Source organism: Neomonachus schauinslandi, chromosome 16 (genome assembly GCF_002201575.2).
Source record: "Neomonachus schauinslandi chromosome 16, ASM220157v2, whole genome shotgun sequence".
Lineage (NCBI taxonomy): Eukaryota > Metazoa > Chordata > Mammalia > Carnivora > Phocidae > Neomonachus > Neomonachus schauinslandi.
Window position 1 is genome coordinate 45,365,284 of NC_058418.1, and position 26,993 is coordinate 45,392,276.

The window sequence follows — 26,993 nt, forward strand, 5'->3', positions numbered from 1 at the left end:
TGATCCTGGAGTCCCGGAATCGAGTCCCACATCGGGCTCCCTGCTCAGCAGGGAGTCTGCCTCTCTCTCTGACCCTCCCCCCTCTCATGCTCTCTATCTCATTCTCTCTCAAATAAATAAATAAAATCTTTAAAAAAAATTTGATTCCCACGTTATGTGTCCCCCAAAATTCAAATGTTGAAGTGCTAACTCCCAGGATCTCAGAATGTGACCTTATTTGGAGATTGGGTCTTTACAGAGGTAGTCAAATTCAAATGAGGTCCTTAGAGTGGGCCCTAATCCAGTATGACTTATATTCCCATAAAAAGGTGAAATTTGGAGACAGACACACACTCAGGGAGAACACCAAGTGAAGATGAACACAGAGATGGAGGTGAAGCGTCTACAAAGCAAGAAACACCGGAGATTGCCAGCAAACCCACAGAAGCTAGGGAGAGGCTTGGAACCGATCCTTCCTTATAACCCTTAGAAAGCACTAACTCTATTGATAACTTTGATCTAGGACTTCTAGTGTCCAGAATCGTGAGACAATAAATTTCTGTTGTTTAAGCAACCCAGTCTGTGGTACTTTGTTGTAGCAGACTTACCAAACTAGTACAACCCATTACCAGACTTCTCTCCCAAAAGGTTCTATTATTTCATTCTCCTAGTGATAGTGTATGAGAGTGCCCATTTCCTCATACTTCCCACTATGGACATTGTGAATCTTTGTAATCTTGTTGAAACTTAAGAAATTATTTTAATTTTCATATCTTTGGACATTAGTAAGATTGACTAGCTTGTAAATAGTGTGCTCATTATAGTCTTTTGCCCATTTTCCTAATGGTGCAGATAAACTTTTAAAATAAACTTCTTACAGGGGCACCTGGGTGGCTCAGTTGGTTAAGCGACTGCCTTCGGCTCAGGTCATGATCCTGGAGTCCCTGGATCGAGTCCCGCATCGGGCTCCCTGCTCGGCAGGGAGTCTGCTTCTCCCGCAGACCCTCCCCCCTCTCATGTGCTTGCTCTCTCTCATTCTCTCTCTCTCAAATAAATAAATAAAATCTTTAAAAAAATAAATAAATAAAATAAAATAAACTTCTTACAGTAATGCATAAATAGGCCAACCACACACACACACACAGCTGAAAAGGATGTACAATAAACATTAAGTCTCCTTCCTCTGCTCCCTAGTCTTTTAATCCCTCACTCTAGAAATAGAATAACCATTGTTACCAGATTCTGGTGCCTTTGAGCAAGTTAATCTCTCCGTGCCTCAGTTTCCTCATCTGTAAAATGGTAATAATATCATGTATATACATGCCCTTTTTTTACGCATGTGGTAGTATACTAGGCACTATATACTATACTGTGTATACTATACTGTACTATGTACTATGTACATAGTACTATGTACTATGTACTATAACATACATTAAGATATATGTCCATATCAGTAGTTGTCAATAATTCTCATCCTTTTAAGAGACTGAATAATAGTCCAATATATATGTGTACCGTAATTTTTTCAGCACTGTTCTACTGATGGGAATTTAGGTTATTTCCAATATTTTGTCTCTATAAACAATGCTGCAATGACTAGATAGTAGCTTGCATGGATTGTATTTAATAGGTAAATTCCCAGAAGCAGAACTGGGTTGAGGGGTAGGTATATTCTTTTTTTTTTTTTTTAAAGATTTATTTATTTATTTGAGAGAGCGAGAATGAGAGAGAGAGAGAGAGAGTACATGAGAGGGGGGAGGGTCAGAGGGAGAAGCAGGCTCCTCACAGAGCAGGGAGCCCGATGCGGGACTCGATCCAGGGACTCCAGGATCATGACCTGAGCCGAAGGCAGTCGCTTAACCAACTGAGCCACCCAGGCGCCCCGAGGGGTAGGTATATTCTTAATGTTAATAAATATTGCCAGATCACCCTTGACAGAGGAAGTATCAATTTATATTGCTACCAAAGTATGAGAGTTTCTATTTCCCCATGCCCTCAGTAGCACGGTATATTTGGTTAAGTTTGGATAACTTGACATTATTGCAACCTTATTCAAACCATGAAAGTAAAGATGAGTGAAAAGTGTCATGGAGCCCATGTCTTGCTAAAAGTGACATGATTCAGGGCGCCTGGGTGGCCCAGTCATTAAGCGTCTGCCTTCGGCTCAGGTCATGGTCCCAAGGTCCTGGGATCGAACCCCACATGAGGCTCCCTGCTCAGCGGGAAGCCTGCTTCTCCCTCTCCCACTCCCCCTGCTCGTGTTCCCTCTCTCGCTATGTCTCTCTCTGTCAAATAAATAAATAAAATCTTTTTAAAAAATAAAAAAAATAGGGCTCCTGGGTGGCTCAGTTGGTTAAGCGACTGCCTTCGGCTCAGGTCATGATCCTGGAGTCCCTGGATCAAGTCCCACGTCGGGCTCCCTGCTCAGCAGGGAGTCTGCTTCTCCCTCTGACCCTCGCCCCTCTCATGCTCTCTCTATCTCATTCTCTCTCTCAAATAAATAAATAAAATCTTTAAAAAAATTTAAAAAAATTAAAAAATAAATTAAAAAAAATAAAAGTAACATGATTCATTTAGAAAAATTGTTTCCTACCCAGCAGTTGCTTCAATTCAGCATTCATCACCTGTATTCTGTCCTGTCTAATTATTTAGATCCTATAGTACATCAGAGTAAATCATACCACACCAGTCAGTTATCCAGCCAGTACCTCTGTCCCTGGCTGAACAGACCAGTTTCATTCCAAAGCAAAACATAATTGAACAACTCAAACTGACTCACATTATTTTGCTTGAAAATTCTGTTTTGCTCTTAGGATAAAAATCAACACATAGCATTTCTTTGGTTAACTAACCAGTAACTTTTTTGTGTGTAAATGATTATAACTAGTGACCATAACAAAAACCTGATATAGTACTTGAACGCAGTGGAATAAGGGTCCATAACAGGCCTGCAGGCCAAGATCAATCAGGGCTGGTTTTGTACACTCTCCCCAGCTAAGAATGGTTTCTGCAGTACTGATGGATTGTAAAAAACAAAAAACAAAAGGAAAGAAGAATATGTGACAGAATCCTTTTTTTTTTTAAAGATTTTATTTATTCATTTGAGAGAGAGAGAGAGAAACAGCATGAGAGTGGAGAGGGTCAGAGGGAGAAGCAGGCTCAGCGCCGAGCAGGGAGCCCGATGCGGGACTCGATCCCGGGACTCCAGGATCATGACCCGAGCCGAAGGCAGTCGCTTAACCAACTGAGCCACCCAGGCGCCCTGTGACAGAATCCTTATGTGCCCACAAATGAAATATTTATTAACTGGCCCTTTACAGAAAAGTTTTGCTGACCGCTGCAATGGAAGAAAGTACTACATGTTTTGCAAGAGAGAAGGGAAAGATCATGGGCAGAGAGTAATTTGTCTTTTTTCCTTTTTTTTTTTTTTAAGATTTATTTATTTGAGAGAGAGAGTGAGTGGGGGGAGGAGCAGAGGAGAGAATTCCAAGCAGACCCTCTGCTGAGCAGAGCTAACTCAGACTGGATCTCACAACCCTGAGATCGTGACCTGAGCTGAAATCAAGAGTTGGACGCTCAACTGACTGAGCCACCCAGGTGCCCCTTGTCTTTTTTCTTTTAAGTACTATGATTTAGAAAAAGGAAAGTTTTGGGGCTCGCGGGTGGCTCAGTGGGTTAAGCGTCTGACTTTGGCTCTACCCTCAGTGAGGAGTTTGCTTGTCCTTCTCCCTCTGCCCCTCCCCCACTCATGCTTACTCTCTCAAATAAATTAATTAATTAAATATTTTCAAAAAAATAAAAGGGAAAGTCTCAGAAATATAAAATAGGAACCACTCTGGATATTTTCATAGGCCTATAGAAAAATCAAGAGCATTTTTTAGAGCACCTATGGAATGATTCTTCAGAGAACTTATTAATATCATTAATTAGGGCTTCATATAAATATTAAATATTTCTATGGTATTTTTCAGTTTACAAGTTACTTACAAGCACATTATCTCAATTTGAGGCTCACGACATTCCTATGAAGCAACTATGGATCAGAAGCGATCGTTCATTTTTATAGGAGAAAAGTGAAGCCCAGAGCTGTAGTGATCAATCCAAGGTCAACAAGTACAAGCACCAGGGTCAGATCTTGACCCAGATCTTGAGACTAGTCTTTCCATTATATACTTTCCATTATCCATAATGATTTGCATCCTGGTTTTACCTCCAATCCATGTGTATTGATTTCATCAACAAATGAAAAGAAAAATGCATTAAATCACAGTTATGATTCTGGTTTAGGTTCATATACAAGATCAAAAGAGAGTTCTCAAATCAAATTGTTTTCATGACATTTATCATCATTGTAATCATCCTAGAAAACTTAATTTTTCCTTAAATGACTCCAAAGGGATGAAAATATAACTCTAGATTCTAAATATAAACTCAGAAGTTAAAACAATCTCCCTAAAATATGATATTTATATCCAGACTGTATGACACGGGCATGAGGATAGACATATAGATCAATGGTATAGAATTGAAAGTCCAGAAATAAACCAATACATTTACGGTCAATTGATACTCAACAAGGATAATAAAACAAATCAATGGGTAAAGAATAGACTTTTCGACAAATAATTCTAGAAAAACTGGATATCCACATGCAAAAGAATAAAGTCGAAACTCCCTGTCTCACACTTAAGCAAAAATTAACTCAAAATGGATCAAAAAATTAAATGTAAGAGCCAAAACTATAAAACTCTTAGAAGAAAACATGGATGTAAATCTTCATGACTAGACTACGAGGTGGCCTCATAGATATGACACCTAAATCACAAGGAGCCAAAGAAAAAATATACAGGTTGGACTTCATACATAAAAATCTTTGGTGCTTTCAAGGACACTACCAAGAAAGTAAAAGGACAGCCGACATAGTGGCAGAACATTTTTGGAAGTCACATATCCTATAAGGGTCTAGTATCCAGAATATTAAAAAACAACAACTCTTACAAAACAACACTGAAAAGCCAAATAACCCAATTTAAAAATGGGCAAAGAAGTTGTATAAGGCATTCTTCAAATGGTCAATAATAAGCACATGAGAAGGTGTTCAACATCCTTAGTCATCAGGGAAATGTAAGTCAAACCCACAGTAAGCTGTCCCTTCACACCCACTACAATAGGGCTATAGTAAAAAAGAAAAACTAACAAGTATAGTCTAGGATGTGGATAAATTGGAACCCTCCTACATTGCTGGTAGGAATATAAATTGATGCAGGCACTTTGGGAAACAGGCTGGCTGTTCCTCAGAAAGTTAGAGTTACCATGTGACCCAGTAATTTCACTCCTAGGTACATACCTAAGAAAATTGAAAAAATATGTTCACACAAAAATTATACACAAATGTTCACAGCAACAGTATTCAGAAGAGCCGAAAACTGGAAACAACACAAGTATCCATCAACTGACAAATGGAAATAATATGTAATATATCCATATACTGGAATATTATTTGGCCATAAAAAGAATGAAGTACTGGGGCAGCTCAGTTCATAGAGCATGTGACTCGTGATCTCAGGGTCATGAGTTAGAGCCCCACATTGGAGGTAGTGTTTACTTAAAAAATAAAAAAAATCTAAAAAAAAAAAAAAAAAGGAATGAAATACTGACACATACTACAACATGGATGGACCTTGAAAACATTATGCCAAGTGAAAGGAACAGAAACAAAAGGCCCCATACTGTATGATTCCATTTATGTGAAATGTCCAGAATAGGCAAATCTGCAGACACAGAAAGTAGATGAGTGATTGCCAAGGGCTGGGGGGGAGGAAGAGTGAGGAATGACTGCTAATGAGTATAAGGTTTCTATTTGGGGCAGTAAAAATGTTTTGGAATTAGATAATGGTGATGTTGCATGACCTTGTGAATATACTAAAAACCACTGAATTACATACTCTAAACGTATGAATTTCAGGGGCACCTGGCTGGCTCAGTAGGTAGAGCAGACTATTGATCTTGGGGTTGTAAGTTCAAACCCTGTGTTGGGTGTGGAGATTACTTAAAAATAAAATCTTTACCAAAAAAAAGTGTGAATTTCATGGATTGTGAATTATATCTTAATAAATTTTTAAATGAAGTTCTTTAAATTATCTTACCAATATTGTTGTAATATAAAGCCCTAATGAGGTCATTGTAGAAGCCAGTAAATATAAAACTGATTAGGAAGATATTTCAAGGAAAAGTTTATAGAGTTGAAGTGGCAAAATAAGAGCACAACTCTGAGTTGATTGGGAAAGTAGAAATAAAAAATGAAGCTGAAGAAAATCCATGATTAATGAAAAAGTATTCTAGATCCACAAATTTAGGTGAGAACAGAGGAAAAAGAAACTAATTCCTTATTTAGTAATTTTTCCCTTATTTGATTACAACCCTGAGTCACACCACCTCAGAGACACAGGAAGATTATAATAATGGCATTATTATGATTTTATTTTATTTGCAGCTCAAGGAGATAGAACAAGCTGCCCAGCTAGCTTCACACAGTAACTTAATGATGAAACCAAGAAATTTCACTGGAGACTTTCTCCTAATGTTTTACCTGCTTGCTATTTTCATGTTGAAAATATCATCTATGTCAACTTTAAAGTGACATAATGAAGCTGTATTTGCATCCCTCAGTCTAAACTCATCAAGAATTACTGTTAAGTATGGAAGCCAATGTTTATTCCGGCTTGCATTCTTTTTTTCCCCAAGTTTTTATTTAAATTCCAGTTAGTTAAGATACAGTGTTAAATTGGGCGCCTGGTGGCTCAGTTGGTTAAGCGACTGCCTTCAGTTCAGGTCATGATCCTGGAGTCCCTGGATCAAGTCCCGCATCGGGCTCCCTGCTCGGCGGGGAGTCTGCTTCTCCCTCTGACCCTCCTCCCTCTCATGCTCTCTGTCTCTCATTCTCTCTGTCTCAAATAAATAAATAAAATCTTTAAAAAAAAAAGATACAGTGTTAAATTAATTTCGGGTGTAGAATTTAGTGATTCAACACTTACATACAACACCCGGTGCTCATCACACGTGCCACACTCCTTAATCCCCATCACCTATTTAACTCATCATTTCCTCCCTATAGTTAAAAGTCTGTTTTTTGGTTTGCCTCTTTTGTTTCCCTCCTATATTCATTTATTTTGTTTCTTAAATTCCACATGAGTGAAATCATATGGTAGTTGTCTTTCTCTGACTTATTTCTCTTAGCATAATACTCTCTAGCTCCATTCATGTCATTGTAGATGGCAAGATTTCACTTTTTTATGGCTGAGTAATATTCCATTACACACACACACACACTACATCTTTTTTTTAAAGATTTATTTATTTATTTGAGAGAGAGAGAGAGTGTGCATGCATGAACAGGGGGAGGGGCAGAGGGAGAGGGAGAGAGAATCTCAAGCAGACTCCCCACTGAGCACAGAGCCCAACATGGGGCTCATACCATGATTCTGAGATCATGATCTGAGCTGAAATTGAGAGTCGAACGCTTAACCGACGGAGCCACCCAGGCACCCCACACTTCATCTTCTTTATCCATTTATCAGCTGATGGACATTTGGGATCTTTCCATAATTTGGCTATTGTAGATAATGCTGCTATAAACATTGGGGTGCAGGTATCCCTTCAAATTAGTATTTTTGTATTCTTTGGGTAAATACCTAGTAATGCAATTTATTCTACCTTGCATTCTTATATGAAACTGTCTAAAAACTTCTGGTTAGATGAGAATATCCCATTTCCTGGCTATCTGGGAATTAAAATTTAAAATGAAATTAAAATGTTTCCTTACCTGAAATTAAAGAATAATTTCTACCTAAATATCCCAGCCACAATGAATGAATGAATGAATGAAGCTATTTACCACACAATTGTGAGGGACCAAGTTCCTTCAATACAGCCATTCTCTCACATTAAACACAAGACGCAGACAATGATATCATCTCATTGGAGATTTATGGGAAGAACATTTTGCAAGAACACTTTATGCAAATACCAGGACTTTTTGCTTTAAAAACAAGGGTCAGCATCTTCATTAGCTCTTCTCCCTTCTGGGAACAGGAATCACAAGGACTATTTGCGTAATGCTTTCATATCTTCATTTTACTTAATCCTCTGATTACAACAACCCTATGAGAGTAGAGGTTGGGAATTATTACATTATTCTCCAGTTTACATTTTAGGAAACAGAGATTCAGAATAGGGATTTGCTCAAAGTCACCAGGCTGGTCAGTGGCAGGGCTGGGACTCAAGGCTAGATCTTCTTTTTTTTTTTTTTTTAAAGATTTTATTTATTTATTTGAGACAGAATGAGAGAGAGAGAGAGCACATGAGAGGGGGGAGGGTCAGAGGGAGAAGCAGGCTCCCTGCCGAGCAGGGAGCCCCATGCGGGACTCGATCCTGGGACTCCAGGATCATGACCTGAGCCGAAGGCAGTCGCTTAACCAACTGAGCCACCCAGGCGCCCTCAAGGCTAGATCTTCTATTACCAGACCCCATCTTCTTTTCACCGCATTCCCTACTTCAGGTGAGCTATGTCAGAGGCAGCCTTAGGCATTCTACAAGACGCAGTAAGAGGAAGGAAAGAAAAGTAGTGAGGAAATAGGGACGATGACAAGGGGAGGAAGTGTCTTATTAGGAAGTGAGCTAACCACTTTCAATTGCCCCAAATGCCCCTTAAGTGGCAACAGTGCTAAAGTTACTCTGCTCTGTATCTTTTGCCCCTAGGTCTACAGCTACTGTTATTTTACTAGTTAAGAATCATGTTGGAGACTTAAACGCCTAAAAGAAATCTTAAGATTTTTCTCCTCTGAGGTTCTGACAGCGGAACTTGGCCCCTCCCACAAACGCCCGTGGCCCCTAGGTCTCGATCACATTAAATGCCTTGGGGGTCGAAGAAACCTCCAAGTGTAGGGGGAACCAAGGGAAGAGGGTTTGGGTTGGGGGAGAGACTAAGGTTGGGTTAAGGAGAGGGGGAGCTTGCGGTGGAGCTGTGGTTGGGGGATGTGGGTTTTGTGGCTGAACTCAAAGGTGGGGTAAGAAACCAGTATCGGAGCTGACTGTCAGGGCGGAGTTCACAGGTCTAAGAAAGGATAGGGGAGCTGAGGGGCTGACCCGGCTGAAGAAAGACCAAAGAGGAGGCGAGGCTGGGTGGTCTTCGCGGCGCGAGGATGGAGGCGAGGCCCCCCTCACACGTCTATGATTGGATGCTCCCTTAAGTCCCGCCTCCCCAGGCCCCCCTCTCCCCTCAAGCCCCGCCCACGCCGCCGGGCGCGCGCCTGGGGAGCCGGGAGGGGGACCAGGCTGGAGAAGGGGGAGGGGGAGAGGAGAGGCTCGTGCACGCGCTCCACTGGCTGCGGGTGCGCGAGCAGCGCGCTCCCGCCGCCCGCGTCGCCATCTTTTCCCCCTCCGTCTGTCTGTCTGCCGTTGGCTTTGTCCGTCTGCAGCGCCGCCCCTCGGCTCCCCGCCACCGGCTTGGCTCGAAGCCGCCCTCCGCCTGCCGGGCCCAGTCCCGGAGAGCCCCGGCCCGGCCGGCCCGAGCTGCGGCCCGGGGCCCATTGTCCGGCGGTCCGTCTGTCCGGAGGCGGGGCCCAGGGACGCGGAGCGCCGAGGCGCCGGGTAACAAGACCCCCGTCTCCTTCTCTCCGGGGCTAGGCTGAGGATGCCGGGGCTCCTCGCCCTCCCCCTTGTTCGCCGGCTGTCGGTCCTTTTGTCTGTCTATGTCTGGGGAGGGGGCTCCGGCTCACTCTGGCCGGGGGGGCGGGGGCAGCCCAGGCGCCGACGCTCCCCCAGCGCCGGGTTCCCGAGACGAGGCCGGACCCGGCTGGCTCCGCACCGGCCGTTCCTCTTTCAGTCCCTCTGGCGGTCTCGGGCGCGGGAGGGGCGTCCGCGCCGCCGCCCTCCCGCCGTGGGCCCAGGTCGGGCAGGGCCGGGCACAGCCGGGGCGGCCCCGGCGTCTGACAGGCTGGGGTGGAGCTGGAGGAGGGGGAGGATGGGCGTGGGAGTGCAGACCCGGGTGTCAGTCCCGCGTCGCGGTCTCGCAGAACGGCTTCTAAATTTAGATTTCTGAGAAGACTGTATCGTCTGAGGGTTTGTCTGAGCCGCCTCGGAAGACCTCTGGCTTTTGTCGATAATCTACCTGTGCTCATGCTTGAAGAAGCCAAAGGGACCATCTCGGCTGATTGTACACATGCTCCAGATCAAAGAAAGTGGGAACAGGGTCAATGAGACAGCTACGTGACCAGCTTTCTTGTCCTCTCCTTTTTGGCAGATACAAATCACTGGGATTCAGGCGAGTTTACTTTGCTCCGTGGGAACTGCACCAGAGCTGGAGGTGGGAGTGCACCCCCTTTTTTTAAAGATTGGATTTCACCTGTTTTTTTTGTTTGTTTGTTTTTCCATGCTCAAGTCTGTGGTGTGTTCTGGAAGCTGCAACCTAACACCTGTGGGAGAGCAGGGACAATGTTAAGGGGAGATGTGGTCCCCCTCCAAAGGACTCTTAACCTCGTTCTAAAGACAAAGCTTCCTTCCTTTTTACATAGAACATCCCTTGTAAACCTGAATCTCACCGTTTATCTTTCTTCCTGTCCCGTTTTTTCTTCCAGATGGTGATGTTCAGGCGGCTTTGCATTTACATTTTTGTGTTGGTTTTAGATTCGGGCTTGGGAACTGAGGCAGTGTTAAAAGTAAAACTGAATGAGTGATCTTTAGGGCAATGTGTCTATGAATTTTAGCTTTTACTGCCTATAAAACTGTTGTCTAACCTCTGAGATCTTGCTGTGTAGTCAAGAATGCACTTACATTGCCGTTTATGTATGTATCTATTTTCTTATTTATTTTTTAGAGTCCACGATTCCACAGGCTTTCTTTTTTTGAGGGAGGAAAGGGTGTTTGCTTGTTTTTTTCCCTTAATCCCTCAGGTGTGAAGTCCCATTGGGTACCATCTGGTCAGTTCCCCATTCGGCCACTAGGAGGATTGTGAGATGCAGTGGACACTGCCTATTTAAATATGCATATACTCATCTGTGTTTCTGACTTGTAGCTTTAGTATTGAACTGTTGTCTCACCAAGATGATCTGAATTGAGCCTGTATCAAGTTATTTGATCTTCATTCAGAAGGATCTTCATTACTTTTATCTCACAGTTTCAGTTTCTGATCTTGATGAGAAAATTTAAGGATTAGTTAATATTTTCATTTTTTCCCTTGTATAATAGAGAGGTGTAGCTCTGCAAATTTTAGAAAAAAATGATAGACAACCTGCATTTCATTCAACTTTCTACTTTGTGATTCCACAGTTATAGGAAAAGACCCAAAATGAATATTCCTTCACTGCTTCCATTAATAAAGTAACTACTTGATTAGAAAGAAATGACCTATGCAAACAAAACTTAGAACAGAGAATACATACCATTAGCACTCAGCATATTGCCCTCTAACTAGTTAACATTGATTTTTACTGTATACATTTGGAGTTGGGCTTTTTTGTTGTTGTTTTGTTGTTGTTGTTGTTATTTTTTAATTAAAGGTCTGAAAAAGAACTGTGTTTGATATGCAGATATGATAGAAGACTGCCTGAAAGCTGCTTCCTTTGCCACTTCCTGTGGAGGCCTGTCTTTGCCATTTGCGGTTTCTTTCTTCTTTTGGTAAGGGGAGGCAGGATCTGATTACAGGTCTGAGGTCCTTTCTAGCTACATCAAGGAGTTAGTTGGCATAACAAGAGATGAGTCTTCACTAACTGGAGTGCAAAGTATCGTTAGCAGTAGCCTCTCATAAGGCCTCTTAAGTCATTAAACTACTTGCTTATTCAGTGTAAGTACAATTTGAAAAGGCAGGAACTGAAAGAAAATTTAGAGGGTGACTAGGTCCATATTCTTGTCTTTGGTAGGAAAGAGAATCTCTCTTTTTAATTTGTCTGTTTATTCACTGTGCCTTTCATAGAAAATTTCACAGTTTTCACTACTAATCCATTTCAGACTCTCTAACAACACTTACTGCTGGGAAAGTCTTATAAACTAACGAGGAACCTCCAAGCTTAAGTATCTGTTCCCTCAAATTTCAGGGAAGCAGATGCAGGTCTCTGCAGCACTTCTCATTTGGGGAGCTTTTCTCTTTGTTCTTCCCACTGATCTCTTTGCTACATAGAGGCTGGATTGAAAGGAGGCACTAAAGTTATTAACTTTGACCAGCACTCCAGAGCATGTGAACAGAGCCAGATTGATGTTCCACACTGGGGTGTTGAATTAGTACTCAACAGTGTGGATGGCATCTGGCCCTTCTGGTGAGAGCTCATCTTCAACATTGGAAGCCTGATTGGATTTAGTGCCCTGTCATCCACAGTGCCCAGCGCTGTGCCAACCCTACTAGATAGAGGCTCTATTTTCCATGTGGATCTCACTTATAGATGCCTAAAAGTTTTGAGATGTTTCCTGTCTCACAGGAATGTGATGCTTTGTCACCTCCAGACAAGATAACTTTTCGAAAAAAACATCTGGAGGCTCCCATTTGTGCAGATTGCAAGGCTTGACTTCCAGTGGGCGTGTAACATGTGAGCTGCCACCCTCTTTTGCTTCCTTTTGCATTCACAGGGGTTATCCCTTTGAGCCTGCTGTGCTTCTAAAGCTGTTTGCCTAAGTTTTTTGCTTCCTTTTCTATCCTGTGACCTGGATCATGATCACTTAACAGTATTCTGGATTCCGCAGATAGATTTAGAGTGGAATTCTCTAATGGAATCCTTTGAAGGAGTCCCCTCTTAAACTTCTTGGGATCTTGATGTTGTGTTAGAGATCTATTCATTTCTTTCTTTTTAAAATTCAATTATTTATAACTGGTGAGTTTTATATGCTCAGTAACTATTTTTTAAAGTCGTTTTTAATTTTGTCTAATTTCTGGGGAAAATGACATGTGCTAACAATATCCTTTTTATTGTAGGTCAGCATCCCGCAAGGAGGTAGTAATATATCCAGTTGTGAAACTGGGAAAGGCCAGAGCTCTCGGATCAGGGAAACATGTCCCGTCGGAAACAGACAAATCCGAATAAAGTTCACTGTGAGTACTGGGTTTTGTCTTCTGGAACCTGGGAACATTGAGGGTTGAAATGAAAGAGTAATCTGAATTTAGGTGAAAGGCTCACACTAGTTTGTGAAGGAAAAAAGGGTTAAAGAGATTGAACAGGATGGGTTTAAAGTACGTCTGGTTGCTGGAGGAGGTGTTAGAAACCTGTTTTAGTAGGTGAACTTGATTCATCCTTAGTATTCACATTAACAAACATTTATAGGATATCTGTACAAAGCTTTGTGCTAGATGCCAGGGCTATAAAGCAATGTAGGGATATATAAGGCTGTAATGTAACCACAGATACATAAAGTAATATCTAAAAACACAAGATAGTATATGCTGAGTGCCATATAGGGGTCCTGCAGACTGTGTGTACTACGGAAGTTAAGAGGAGGGAGAGACTTCCATGGACTGAGGAAGCAGGGAATGCTTCATGGAAGAGGCCCTAGACTGTGAACTTGAACTGGGCCTTAGAAGGTAGGAAGTGGATTTTTTAAAAAGGAAGAAGGAAGAGGGAAAATCAGATGGGGAAATGATATGAGCAAAGATACAAGAAGGAATGCACAGGGGCTCCTGGGTGGCTCTGTTGTTTGAGTGTCTTACTCTTGATTTTTGGCTTAGGTTATGATCTCAGGGTCGTGAGATGGAGCCCTGCATTGGGCTCCACGCTCAGCACGGAGTCTGCTTGGAATGCTGTTTCTCCCCCTCTGCCCCTCCCTCCACTTGGATATGCATTCTCTGTCTCTCTCTGTCTTTCTCTAAAATAAATAAATAATAAATAAATAAATAAATAAAATCTTTTTAAAAAAGAAGGAATGCACATGTTCAGGGGATAAGGAGACTTTGTATGAAGCGGCAGTTTTATTTATCCAGATGTCATAGGACGCAAGATGAGGTTGGAGATGTTTATACCGTAGAGGCCTGAAGCCCAGTCCAAGTTCATACTTTATACTGTGGACTATAAGGAGGTACTGAAGGTTTTCAAGCAGAGCAAGTGGAGTGACATTTAGAATGCAGTGTTTTAGGACTATGAAGCAGTGTGTGGGATGGATCAGATGAGAGAAAGACTAGTAACAGGGAAACCAGGTAGGCATTATTGCCTTTCATTGTTTCTCAGCAGTTTTATATGTATGTTTTATTTTATCAATTAGACTGTAAAATTCTAGAGGGTAGAGATTATGTCCCATTTATATTTCCTGCTATTCCTCTCTACTTCTAGCACTGCTTATAGAGGATGTTCAAAAGTGTCTCTTTAAATTAACATTAATATGTCTATGCAGATTTGATGGAATTAACCAATTTCCTGTGATCTGGGCAGATAAGCGTCCTCACCCAAATGTTTTAAAAGAGAACCAAATAGCACCCTATTATTATGGAGGACTGACTAAATAAGGTACAGCAACATCTGAAGAGAATTCAGTGGTATAATTATGACGGGTTTTTTTCTTGAGGACAGAACTGTACATATGAGAGAATAGATTAGTCAAGGAGTTTAAGATAAGAGGATTAAAATTTATTAAAAACACACTGGATGCCAGGTACTATGTACCTTAACTTATTGGGTAATTTCAAGAGTGAGAGAGGAAACAGTAGGAACAGAGGAATTAGGAGGACTTTAACATTGTATAGGTTAATGAGATTAGGGTGGCAAACCTCCACATACAATTAATTCTTCAATTTAAGTCTTGGAAAGGTTTTATAAGAGAACAAGTTTGATGCTACTAGGAGTATATTCTGGAATAGGTGGATGTGAAAGTCTGCTTAATATAAATGTGAATGAGTAGTTTAGGAAGGGTTTAGAAATTGCTGCTAGAAAGTGAAATGTCGTGGGCCTGAATGTGAGGATTGTCAAGAGAGATATCTCTAGCCTAAGTAATCCAACCCAGAGGTTTAGGAGGATAGTCTTCTCCTCTCTGGTTGAAAATTAGTATTAATAAAAGACACAGATGTGACCCCAAGAAGGCAGGGCAGGAAAGGTACTCTTAGTAGAGATGAGGGGTTCACAAATAAGGTAGTCATAGGAGTTGGGCATTTACTTATAAAAGCCACCTGTCCAAAAAGACTTGGTTAGATTTAAGGAGAGTAGTTGGCCTAGATGATGGCATGATTGTGATAAGGCCAGGGGAAGCCAGTGAAGGCTTCTATGGTCTGTGCCTGTGTCCACGGAGCTTATATTTGTCTGCTGAATCTCTTCCCACCATAGCTGAATGCAGGATGAGCTGGTATTGGGTCAGAAAACAGATGGACGAACAGGCCACGGAGAAGAGAGTATCACACATCCACAGTGGCAGAAATACAGTTTCCAGAGCGAGTGAACAGTGTATTGTGGTGGAGTGCGTGGGACTGTGCAGGCACTATGGTGGGGACCATTAAGAGGGCTGTGAACAAAAATGTTCCGCTGCCACCAAAAAGCAGACCCCCAGGGAGGGGCTGTGTTCAGTGATGCACTGGGGTAGGGAACCATGGAGGCTTCTCAGGTAACAGACTAAGCCTGACTAAAGAAGAAAAGACACTGAGATTTGCTGGTGTCTCAGGAATTTCTGCTTATTGACTATTTGGGGACTGAAGCCGATCATACCTTTTTCAAAAGGGCATCTTCTCATTGCGCATGACAATAATGGCAAGTAGGAATAGGTAATGTCAGTCTTCTGGCCACTTGAGCCTCCTATTCCCTTGCAGTGAAATGGAACCAATCAAATGTATTGAATTTAATGCTGCTCATCTATTTAAAGTAAATGGAATGGGGCGCCTGGGTGGCTCAGTTGGTTAAGCGACTGCCTTCGGCTCAGGTCATGATCCTGGAGTCCCGGGATCGAGTCCCACGTCGGGCTCCCTGCTCGGCGGGGAGTCTGCTTCTCCCTCTGACCCTCCTCCCTCTCATGCTCTCTGTCTTTCATTCTCTCTCTCTCAAATAAATAAATAAAATCTTAAAAAAAAAAAAAGTAAATGGAATGGACTCAAGGTCTGGGAGGCAAGAATGTCTGTACACGCTTTGCTGAAATGTTAAAGCCAGTCGGCACTGAGTAGAGTAATGGCTGAGCTCCATTACATCTGCCTTCCAGGACGAAGATTGTGTGGCATGAAGCTCCAAGCCTGCCTAAAAGAATGTGATAAGAATCCCACTGCTGTGGCCTAACAGCATTTGTCAGATCCACTTTAGAAGCCAGTGGGCAGGGCGCCTGGGTGGCTCAGATGGTTAAGCGTCTGCCTTCGGCTGAGGTCATGATCCCAGGGTCCTGGGATCGAGTCCCGCATCGGGCTCCCTGCTCCTTGGGAGCCGGCTTCTCTCACTCTCTCTCTGTCTCTCATGAATAAATAAATAAAAATCTAAAAAAAAAAAGAAGCCAGTGGGCAGGCTGCACTGGCAGTTACTTGGCTTTCCTCAGGACTGTCTCTGTATCTAAATTACCATCATGATCTCTCCTTTTCCCAGCAACATCCAGGCTTACTCGTGTAGTTTGCTCAGTTCATTAACAGATTTGACACAGAGCTTTCTGAATAAAAGCCCAGAATTTTTAGTCTCAGAGAAACTGTGGATGGGCTGTTAGACCTTCCTCATCTCACCTCCTTCTGAGTACAAGTTTCTGTCAGCTGTTTCTAGGGAGGTTGAAAATAGAGTCTCTTGTACACTCTCATTTGGTGTGTTTATGCCAAGCAAACCACTAGGAAAAGGAAAACTTTTTTTTTTTAAGAAAAACTTTTTCTTAAGACACTTTTGTTTTCCGATTGCAAAGTACAAACAAGAATAAAAACTTTGAACTTCAATAAAAGCTTCTCGGCTTTTACAGAGAAGTAGGAAAAAAAGCCTTTAAAGTCCCTTTTCTTCCAAAAAGCACAACTTGTTTTGCCCTTGTTCGTTCTGTCAGCATCCTTGTGAGGTATATGGCTGTGTTCCCAGCATGTGGTAGCACCTTGGGTTACAGAGACTGTTACCTGGAATGGAATCCTAAGCTCCTCATTCCCAAGATTAGCTCATTTTTTTCGGAATTTGACATCTGCTCTCTTAGAATTTTTTTCAGCTGCTTGCTTTACTTAATTTCAGTCAGCCAGAAATTGCATTTATTTAATTGCATCAAGGACTCAATACAGAAAATTGTAAAATCTTTGCCTTTCTAGTAACTTTCATCCCAGGCTTCTCATCTGTTCTCCAGACTTGCTTGGATGGCCTTGTTCTTGTCTGGTCTGAAAAACCTTAGCCAAGTCAAACAGTATCTTGATTTCATACCAAAAAAATAAAGAGGTGGCAGCTTGCTTTTTACTGTAGAGCTTAGATGATTTGTTCTCAACTATTAATAGACATATAAATACCATGTTAAATTAAATAAGATGGTTGCCCTACATTAATATCTAGAGACCTGAGGTTTTTTTTTTAACCTCCAATAGTCTCAAGATAGAAGGAAATAATAATTCTACATTATAAAAGCAGGCAATTATATAACACTTCTTAAGCACCAGTATCTCTATGGATCACATTTGACTTGAGTTACTATGACATACTTTTAGGTATGTAAAAGGTATCACTACTTTTAGTTTTAGTATCTTTTAGTACCATAGTAAAAGGTATCACTGTCTTTTTGTGAAAGGATAATTCTGGACAGTGGGATTTAGAGCTTAGGTAAATAGTGACTACTGGAAGATCATTCATGTATCTTCTCCTATGAGATATGCCAAAATCACTTTTTTAATGGTTTTTATATATTTTGCTTTATATTGATGTTTAAGATAGGAGTAGCCCTGAGAAATAAAGTTTCCCTTAGCCTTTTTCCCAAGTCGGGAATAGAACCAAATATAAGAGCACAGCTTTTCTTTCCAAACTGCCAAAAAGGAATAACAATTTATTCCAACTATCCTAAGTGAGATTGCCAGCAAAAGTCCTAGATAGGGATGTCGTATGGGATATACTCTTCTCTGTTCTGTGAAGGCCTAAATATTTAGACCATATCAATAGACAAAAATGTTGAGCTCAAGTTGGTGGGTCTAAACTGAATTACTAGTTGATCTTGAAAGGTACTTATCCTTTTAGATGCCCTTCTCCTAATCCAATGGTATTTGCCTATTAAGGGAAAAAAAGGATTCTTCATAGGTTATAAACCTACTTTGTTTCTGAGTAGGTTTCTTTAGAGATGAGAAATGTCACTGATGAGAATGATCTGCCCCTTGATAATTATCTGCTGGAATATAATGCCCTTAGTGCCATTTCTGCCCATGGTTTCCAGGTCCGAAAGCATGCATCTACCTAGAAGAATTCAATAACTAGTCCATGGTCTTGTGGTTACAGTGCAACCACCCTAAAGAAAAGTATTTTCCTTCTGCAAAAAGGATGAGGAGGTGCTATAACAGAATCACTGTTTGCTTTCCCTGGCAGTAATTTATATCCAGTTTGTGATTGTGATACTTTGAAAATGGACTTAAAGCAGCTTATACTTGAGGGCTGTGTGGCTAGGTCAGTTGAACCCTCACCACTTCTACTCCCACTCACAGTATTGATCAGAGTAGCCCCCGTATTAGTTAGTCCAGCCCCAGCATGGTGACTCACCACAGGGTATCAGAACCATCAAAATGATGGGTCCCTTTGTCATTTACTGGCCCTGAGAACATTATTTTGGTATTTGAGATGTAGCATCAGTTTCTTATGGTACGAAGGTAACATTATTGCTAGGATCAGAGCCATTCTTCTCACACAGAGACAAGCGTTTGTTTTCAGCAAAACCACTCTGATGAACCATCTAACCTGCTTACAGCTCTGCTTGAAAGCAGTTTAAAATATGGATATTAGAGCTGTACAGACCTGGGTTCAAATACTTTGCTCTCCTATAAACCTTAGTTTTCTCTTAAGTAAAATTTGGGTAGAATACCTACCACATAGAGTTTTGCAGAGAATTAAGATAGAAACTAAAAGCACTTAACATAGAGCCTGGAACTAGGACATGCCAAATAGTAATTATTAGTGTTTAACACTTAGCATATGGATGCTCGCTGAATTTTTGCTGAACAAATGCCTAAGTGAATTACATGAAGTCTACTTCATATCAGTTCTTTCATTGCCAAAGGACTGATAGCACAGGTCAACTGACCATTTCTCCTACCTCATTGTATCCTGTCTTGGAACCCGAGCCTGTTTACTTTCCTTTCTCTCCAGTAAGAAAGCGCCTGGCGTATTGTCAGACATTTCACTAGGGCTTTTTATTATTCTCTCTTGGTGGCTGGAGAATGGGGACTGTAGTTTCCACTCTGACTGAGATAATGGAAACCTCTAGAAACCCAATTCTCTTTTCTCCTTATGCCTGGCCTCTTGGAAATAAAAGAGCACTTAAATGTTAACTCTTCAGTAACCACACAGATCCTAGGCAGAGTTCATAGAAAGTAAATGCATAATCAAGGACAGGTTCAGGGCTTTTGGATATTCCATACAAGAAAAGAAAACAGACTACATTGACCAAGGAAACTAGATAAAATATTATTTGTTGCAAATTAGTTGGTGTCTTTCAGGAAGTTTGTTCCTCAGCAAAAATGAGTTCATATATTATCTGTTCTTTTAATCTATTATTCAACCAGTTGTTGATTTGCTTGTGGTTAATTCTGATAGACATAGAAGTAGAGTCAAGGAGGAACTTCCAGAGCATGTCTTGGAAGGAGGGTGGCTGAAAGATGAGATTAGAGAGATTGTTATTTGTAAGGATTATTTGAAGCACTTGTTTATAGTAAGAGATAGACACTAAGTCAGGGCCATAATGTTAGTACACTAAGAATCAGCGATTGTGCCCAGATTTGTTGCCCTGCCTTTATCATCCTATCACTTTGCCTCTTCTGCCTCTCTCGCCCATCCTGATGGAAGGTTGGTTATAAATGGAATTGAGATACCGAAGTTAAATTTGTAAAGTAGCAATTGATTACCTTTTGAAAGGAGTCAAGATTAGGAGGATTTAAGCAAGTGATGCTTCCTAGAGCATCTGGCTTACTGCCCAGGAAGAGTAGCCACGCCCAGAAATTCCAGGAGGCAGCAAGCTGACTTAGAGATGGATGACCCCACCATAGGGTACCTGCCTGTCTCCTACCTTTGAATGGTCTGACTTTCCAACCAGCTTCCCTGGGGATATATGCTGCCCAGCTGGTGGCCTGACTATTTTTCCTTGTGACCACCAGGGGATCAAGTATTTGCTGGGCTAGAAGAGCAAGCCCGCCAGGCGATGATGAAAACTGATTTTCCTGGAGACCTTGGCAGTCAGCGACAAGCTATCCAACAACTAAGAGATCAGGACTCCAGTAGCAGTGAGTTCTGCACCTTCTGGTAATGACTCAGGGCAATGGGAGAAGAATTATCAGAGTGTGTGTGCTCTGGGGATTGTGCATGGGGGTTGGGAGGAAGACATGAAGAAGGAGATTTGTGGATCCTGTGTTCCCAAAGGTGTTCTAAGGTGTATGAGCATATGCTTATCCAGAGAGAGGACAGGTTTGGCATTATATATTTTTTTAACTCATGGACTGCAGTACTTGGCGCAGTACCATACACAGATAGGTTTGTGATGACTGTGATAGACAGGGGCATAGGGATAATTAGTACTCAACCTGTCCCTGGGCTAGGTCAAATGAAAAGAATCTCTGTCTCCTAGAATCTATTTACTCATAATTAACAAAATATAAGAGTGGCTTTAATGAAATTTTTGCTTGAGGACCCAGTTTTAATGTTATATAAGAGGATTTCCTTACTAATTATGCCTCGTATAAAATGCTGAAGTCAAACTCAGAGCACCTGGCTGGCTCAGTTGGTAGAGCAGGTGACTCTTGATCTTGGAGTCGTGAGTTTGAGCCCCACGGTGGGTGTAGAGATTACTTAAAAAAAAATTTTTTTTTTAAGTGGAATTAAAAAAAAAAAGAATAAAATGCTAAAGTCAAGGTCTTCCCACCCCAAGTCCTAAGTAAATCCCTGGAAAGAGATGGAAAAGACAGTGGCTGGTAACTAGCTGAGCCTTGTGGATCATCTGTTCCATGACCTGTCTGAACAAATACATTTTGAGATGTGTTATTTCCTAGGATGATTTCCTTACTTTACTAATCACATCCATCTGATATTGGTTGGTATTACTGTCAGTTCAGAGTGACATTTTTTATTTTTCTCCACATTTGGGGTTGAAGAATAACAAAGAGGGAAAGAGTTCAGCAGCCTTCTAGGAACTACAGTTTCCACTCAAACTAATAATTTAGCAACAACAACAACAAAAAATAATAATTTAGCATCTAATTGCTCAGGTACAGAAAAGTAAACCCAAAGATTTCTAGAAAACCTGTGGGAGCCACCAGTTTGAATAACAGGATAGGAATGGCAACATCTATAAAGTAAATAGGTTTCCATTCTGGAAAAGCTGCATCATCCCTCTAGATGGCATACTTATTTTTTAAAAATCATTTTAGTAGAGAGATGTGTTTGGGTTTTTGATCAGTCGTGTAATGTGTTTGATACAATGTTGTCTTAGACTAAGTTTACAAATATTCCATAAGCTGGTGAGAAAATATTATATGATTTAATCTGTTCCAATCCTTCATTATTGAGATGAATTCAGATGAAAGCTTTGGGCTAGGGAATAAGGCATACATACCATAGATCCTTCCAGGGCCCAAATCCAGTCCACCAAACAAGTAGAATATCTAATAGAGACACATGTAACTACTAGTAGAAGATTTGGTTAGATTTTCTTATGAAGAAAAGGAATGTAATCAGTTTTGCCCAGATACTGGTGGATTTCAAAATTACACAAGGGATAGGGATAGGAGAGAGAAGATAAGAAGCACCATTAGCTAGGAAAGCTGAGTCTCACAGGGGAAAGTCTACCTTGTATTTCTCTTGCTCACAGTCAGGCCCAGGAATCCAGGATCTAAGTGTGGTTGGGATGGGGCTGGAGTCTCACAGCTTCGCTAGGCGTGGCTTCCTCTTATGATCTTCAAGGTACTAGCCCTTCTTTTTTTCCCTTTCAGAACAAATTCCCTTTTTTATCATGGTTTTTTAAAAATCTTGCCCCCCCCATTTTATAAGTAATAGGGGAAAACATCAGCCCACAAAAACCTTGCAGATCCCCCAGACACAAGCAGATCCCTCCCCGAGCCACATCCTATCCACTAAATGAAAACAAACTCAATTTTTCCTTTAGTCACAAGAAATTATATTTCATCCTAAAGAATGGCCTGTTCCCTTCACTTAATGCAGTCAGTTATCTGTCAGATAATCCAGAGAACCAACAGAACAATGGATTTATTTAGCCTAGAATTCTAAGTTACTAGCAGAGTAAGAACACCTTGAGTCAGGTTGTACAACAAATGGCCTAAAGTTGGTTGCTGTACTCTTTTTTCCATTGGACTGAACACACCTTCCCTATAAGGTGACATCATTTTTAACTAATTTAGCACTGCCTCCTTTCTTGGTAAGAGGAAGAAAAAACTTGGTTTTTCTCTGAGTGTGCCTTAGGGTTTGTTGGGAGAGAAGAGATTAGTGGGACTCAGAATAGTACATGCGATACCATTGGAAAAATTGTGCAGGGGGGTTATGGAGAAAAGTAAGTAATAAAATCAGTGAGAAGTGTGGGTAAGTCAGAGGTGCTGTGTTGTGGCAATGAGCATGGTGTGAGGTATGTGGGAGGTGTGATTTCAAGTATGAGATATTTGGGAATCGTGTAAGAAGAATCATTTTTATGATAATGTACAGGGCCCAATAACTATTGTCTAATGCAATTTTGCCTCAGATTTTCTCTTTAGTGTAAATGGCATCATAAACAATAGCTATAGCTCTTCCACCAACATGATTAGTACCCAACTATACAAACTGTACATTGATACAGACTCTATTACAGAAGATCTGAAAATGTTTTCCATTATAGCTACAAACTCTAAGGTGGAAAGCAACTCAAGGTGTATTCATGCAAAAATCAGAACAAGTGACCAATGTGTATGTTCCAGGTGACAGTGAGGGTGATGAAGAGGAGACCACACAAGATGAAGTCTCTTCCCACACATCAGAGGAAGATGGAGGGGTGGTCAAAGTGGAAAAAGAGTTAGAAAATACGGAACAGCCTGTTGGTGGGAATGAAGTGGCAGAGCATGAGGCAAGTGACAATAGTTCCCAAGTCCGGGAGCACCCCCAGTTCCTACTCGGCCCTGATGCACTTGATCCACAGTAACGGTCTTGCCTCTGGTGATCTCCTGGGCCTTCATCTGAAGCCTTTCTTCCTTCACAGCTCCATTTACCCAAACCTCACACACAACTCTCATCACGCCAGCTTTCCTGTCCATCCACATATCACTAACCCAGGTACAGCTTCCCCACTTCTTTCCAGGCAGAATATCCACTTTTGCAAGACTATCGGCCGATTTCCTGAAGTGTATGTACTCTTGAATATGCTTGCAAATATAAGTCCAAGTGTTACCTGAGGTGCCACCTTCTCTCTAAATTGTTTCCTGAGGATTGCTGCAAGAAGCACAGCAGGAGGGAAGCTAATCCTCTCTCTGCAAGTTTACTGTGGGGGGCGGGGAATAGATCGGCTCTCCTGGGGCACCCCTATGTCCTCAGGGCAGGAAGCCTTGGAGAAGATGAAGATAGGAGCAAATGTGATTCCCTTTCCCTATTACTTCTCCCTTCAGTCCATAATGGGAACCTAAGAATAACATGTGATATCAGGTTGTGTTCCTTTGAACAGGATGCCCTGTTACAAGAAGTAGGGGCAGGGCAAAGAGTGGTAAACAGTCTTAATGAATTGCCTACTTCTTGAATTGCAGGTCACAGGGAACTTGAATTCTGACCCCTTACTTGGACTCTGCCAGTGTCCCCTCTGCCAGCTAGACTGTGGGAGTCGGGAGCAGCTGATTGCTCATGTGTACCAGGTATGGGCTGGGGAGCCACGTGCCCCGGAACACAAGTGCCAGCAGCTTGTTTAGCCTTTGCCTCCAGCTCCCAGGGGAGCCTTGGGTTGTTGCTTCCAGTAAGACTCCACTCCAGTCCCCAGATGTTTTAAAGAATAAGTGGATATGTTGGGTAAACCTGTTCTGGGCTCCCAGATAGACATACTATGAAAATTAAGTATTATTTTTTTCCAGATTACTTAATGCGTATTTATTTGTTTATTTATTTGAGAGGGGGGTGGGGCAGGGGCAGAGGGAGAGAGAGAATCCTAAGCAGCCTCCACACCCAGCATGGAGCCCAATGCAGGGTGAGGGGTTTGATCTCACAACCCTGAAATCATGACCTGAGCCAAAATCAAGAGTCAGGCCCTTAACCCACTGAGCCACCCAGGTGCCTCAATGCATATTTTAAATAGTGAAATAGAAACTGACATTTGTTAATAATGAGGCCTTGTTTTAAAGAAGAAAAAATGAGTTAACATAAATGTTTCTATAATACTAGAAAAAGTATGAATGAGGGGATCAGAAGAACACAAGCTTTTTGTGCTTTTTTTTCCCCAATCCAATTGCAGAGCACCTGTGCCTTGTGATCTGTATTAGAAAGGCATCAGCACACATGGCAGCCTGGGTTTTGCCATAAAGATAGTTGGTTCATGAAAGGAGGCCTTTCTTTAGAAGATTGTTTTTAAAAGATTGAAGAAAAGGCAAGACAAAATGCTTTTGGATACCAGTCTTCCTAACTACCTTCTACACTTGGCCTTCATTGCTCCCTTAATATGCACCTGTACCTGCACAGTGTGAGGCAACAGATAGAAATTATCCCAAGCATGAATTCTTTGCAGGTTTTGAAGAGGACTCTGACTCTGGAGCCCCGTTTTCACCAAGCCAGCCACATGTTCCAGAATATAGCCAAAACTCTAATGAAATCTGAACAATAATCTGAATGGCCTGGCCCTTTTGAAGGCCTGTTAACACAAGAGACTCTTACTTTTCCAGGTGCTAAGCAGGGAGAATATAATTGCAAATCCCTTGTTCTGAGACTAAGGAAGGGGGACATTTCACAGAAAGCAGTTTCTAAGTGGGTGTAGATTATCTTAAAGGTAGCATGAGTTGACAAATTAAAGCTCTGTTTTACAGCACACTGCAGCAGTGGTGAGCGCCAAGAGCTACATGTGTCCTGTCTGTGGCCGGGCCCTGAGCTCCCCAGGGTCATTGGGTCGTCACCTCCTAATCCACTCAGAGGACCAGAGGTCTAACTGTGCTGTGTGTGGAGCCCGTTTTACCAGCCATGCCACGTTTAACAGGTTAGCTGGTCACCTAACCCTCTTGCTCTGGGAACAAATTACTGGGTGTGGGTTCTGCTTTCCCAAATCAAAAGAAAGCCTAGAGATAGGTAATGCAAAGGCAACTGACTCTCTGGAAATACAAGTAATGAAGCCAGTAAATATGCCTGTTCCATTAGATATCCCCAAAGGGAAATGAATTCTCATTTCTTTCCCCCATTAGAATAATATTTTCATCTACAAAGAGATGGGGGGGTAGTCCAATAACATTCATGATAAAGCTTAGAGAAGTCACAGGGTGCTGAGAGGCCCCTGACACAGTCTGTACTGTGTCCCAGGAAGACTGGAACTGTGCGAATTGTGTCCTAGTTAAATTTGTCTGGGTACAATGCAGAGTCGGCCAGGGAAGGAGGGGTTAAGCCAGTGGACTGCCCTAAAGGCAGCCTCCACCTCAAGAAGGACTGCCATTTCTACAGAAGGACTGCCCTGCACAGCTCTTAGGAACACCATCAACCAGCTGGAATGAAAACTGCACATCTGGGGGGCCTATCTGGCAGTTGGCTGAGTCTTTAACTCCAGGAGGGCTTTAAAACTTGGTAGATACCTTGCCCAGAAAAGGTGTGGGGTGGGGAGGTAGAAGAGGTCTCCCAAGTACTCAAATCTCACCCCTGGTAGTGAACTTGAAGCAACTGGCCTGGTAGGACCAGTGTAAGTCAGAGCTGGATACCTGAGCCTTGCTAGAAGGAGACACTAACCACCCAAATTTTTGTATTCCAGTGAGAAACTCCCTGAAGTACTTAATATGGAAACCCTACCCCCAGCCCATAGTGAGGGTCCCTCCAGTGCTGAGGGGAAGGACATTGCCTTTAGCCCTCCCGTGTACCCTGCTGGAATTCTGCTTGTGTGCAACAATTGTGCTGCCTACCGTAAGCTACTGGAAGCACAGACCCCCACTGTTCGCAAGTGGGCCCTACGCCGACAGAATGAGCCACTGGAAGTACGGCTGCAGCGGCTGGAACGAGAGCGTACAGCCAAGAAAAGTCGGCGGGACAATGAGACTCCAGAGGAGCGGGAAGTAAGGCGCATGAGGGACCGTGAAGCCAAGCGCCTGCAGCGCATGCAGGAGACAGATGAGCAGCGGGCACGTCGGCTGCAGCGGGATCGGGAGGCTATGAGGCTGAAGCGGGCCAATGAAACCCCAGAGAAGAGGCAGGCCCGGCTTATCCGGGAGCGGGAAGCCAAGCGGCTCAAGAGGAGGCTGGAGAAAATGGACATGATGTTGCGAGCTCAGTTTGGCCAGGACCCTTCTGCCATGGCAGCCTTAGCAGCTGAAATGAACTTCTTCCAGCTACCTGTGAGTGGGGTGGAGTTGGACAGCCAGCTCCTGGGCAAGATGGCCTTTGAAGAGCAGAACAGTGGCTCTCTGCACTGAACCCGCCTGCCCTCCCACTCACCCAGGTCCACAGGGATCCGTGCTACAGCAAACCCACAGGGCCCTGTCCTTACTGCCGGAGGCAGGCCTGGGTTTGTTGCAGGTGGACCTAAGCACCTCTTGCATGTGGGAGCAGGATGATGGGGTCAGCAGGGAGCCAGCTTAAGGCAGCTCTAGACAAGGGAGTAGGCACTCCAGAGAACTAGACTCCCAGCCCACTGCTGCAGGGCATGCTTATAGGACTATGGGGCCCAGTGTGGCCCACGGAGTTGTGAGGGCAAATAAATTAATTTTATCTTTACTGGTCTTTTTGTGCTTTTCTCTCCAT

At 42.4% G+C, this 26,993-nt stretch overlaps 1 protein-coding gene across 4 annotated transcripts; it reads left to right on the plus strand.

Moving 5' to 3' along the window:
- The first annotated feature begins 9,933 nt into the window (after positions 1–9,933).
- ZNF821 (zinc finger protein 821) lies at positions 9,934–26,966 on the plus strand. 4 transcript variants are annotated; one of them, XM_044922150.1, is made up of 7 exons: positions 9,934–10,345; positions 12,941–13,057; positions 20,210–20,335; positions 23,012–23,157; positions 23,828–23,932; positions 25,088–25,254; positions 26,011–26,966. In XM_044922150.1, exons 2-7 carry the CDS (start codon positions 13,018–13,020, stop codon positions 26,663–26,665), a joined length of 1,239 nt encoding a protein of 412 aa, XP_044778085.1. In that variant the 5' UTR covers positions 9,934–10,345; positions 12,941–13,017; the 3' UTR covers positions 26,666–26,966. The 4 variants fall into 4 exon arrangements, with proteins under 4 accessions (XP_044778085.1, XP_021558879.1, XP_044778086.1 ...); XM_021703204.2 differs by lacking the exon at positions 9,934–10,345 and having other exon boundaries at positions 12,833–13,057; XM_044922151.1 differs by lacking the exons at positions 9,934–10,345; positions 20,210–20,335 and having other exon boundaries at positions 13,018–13,057.
- The last annotated feature ends 27 nt before the right edge of the window (positions 26,967–26,993 follow it).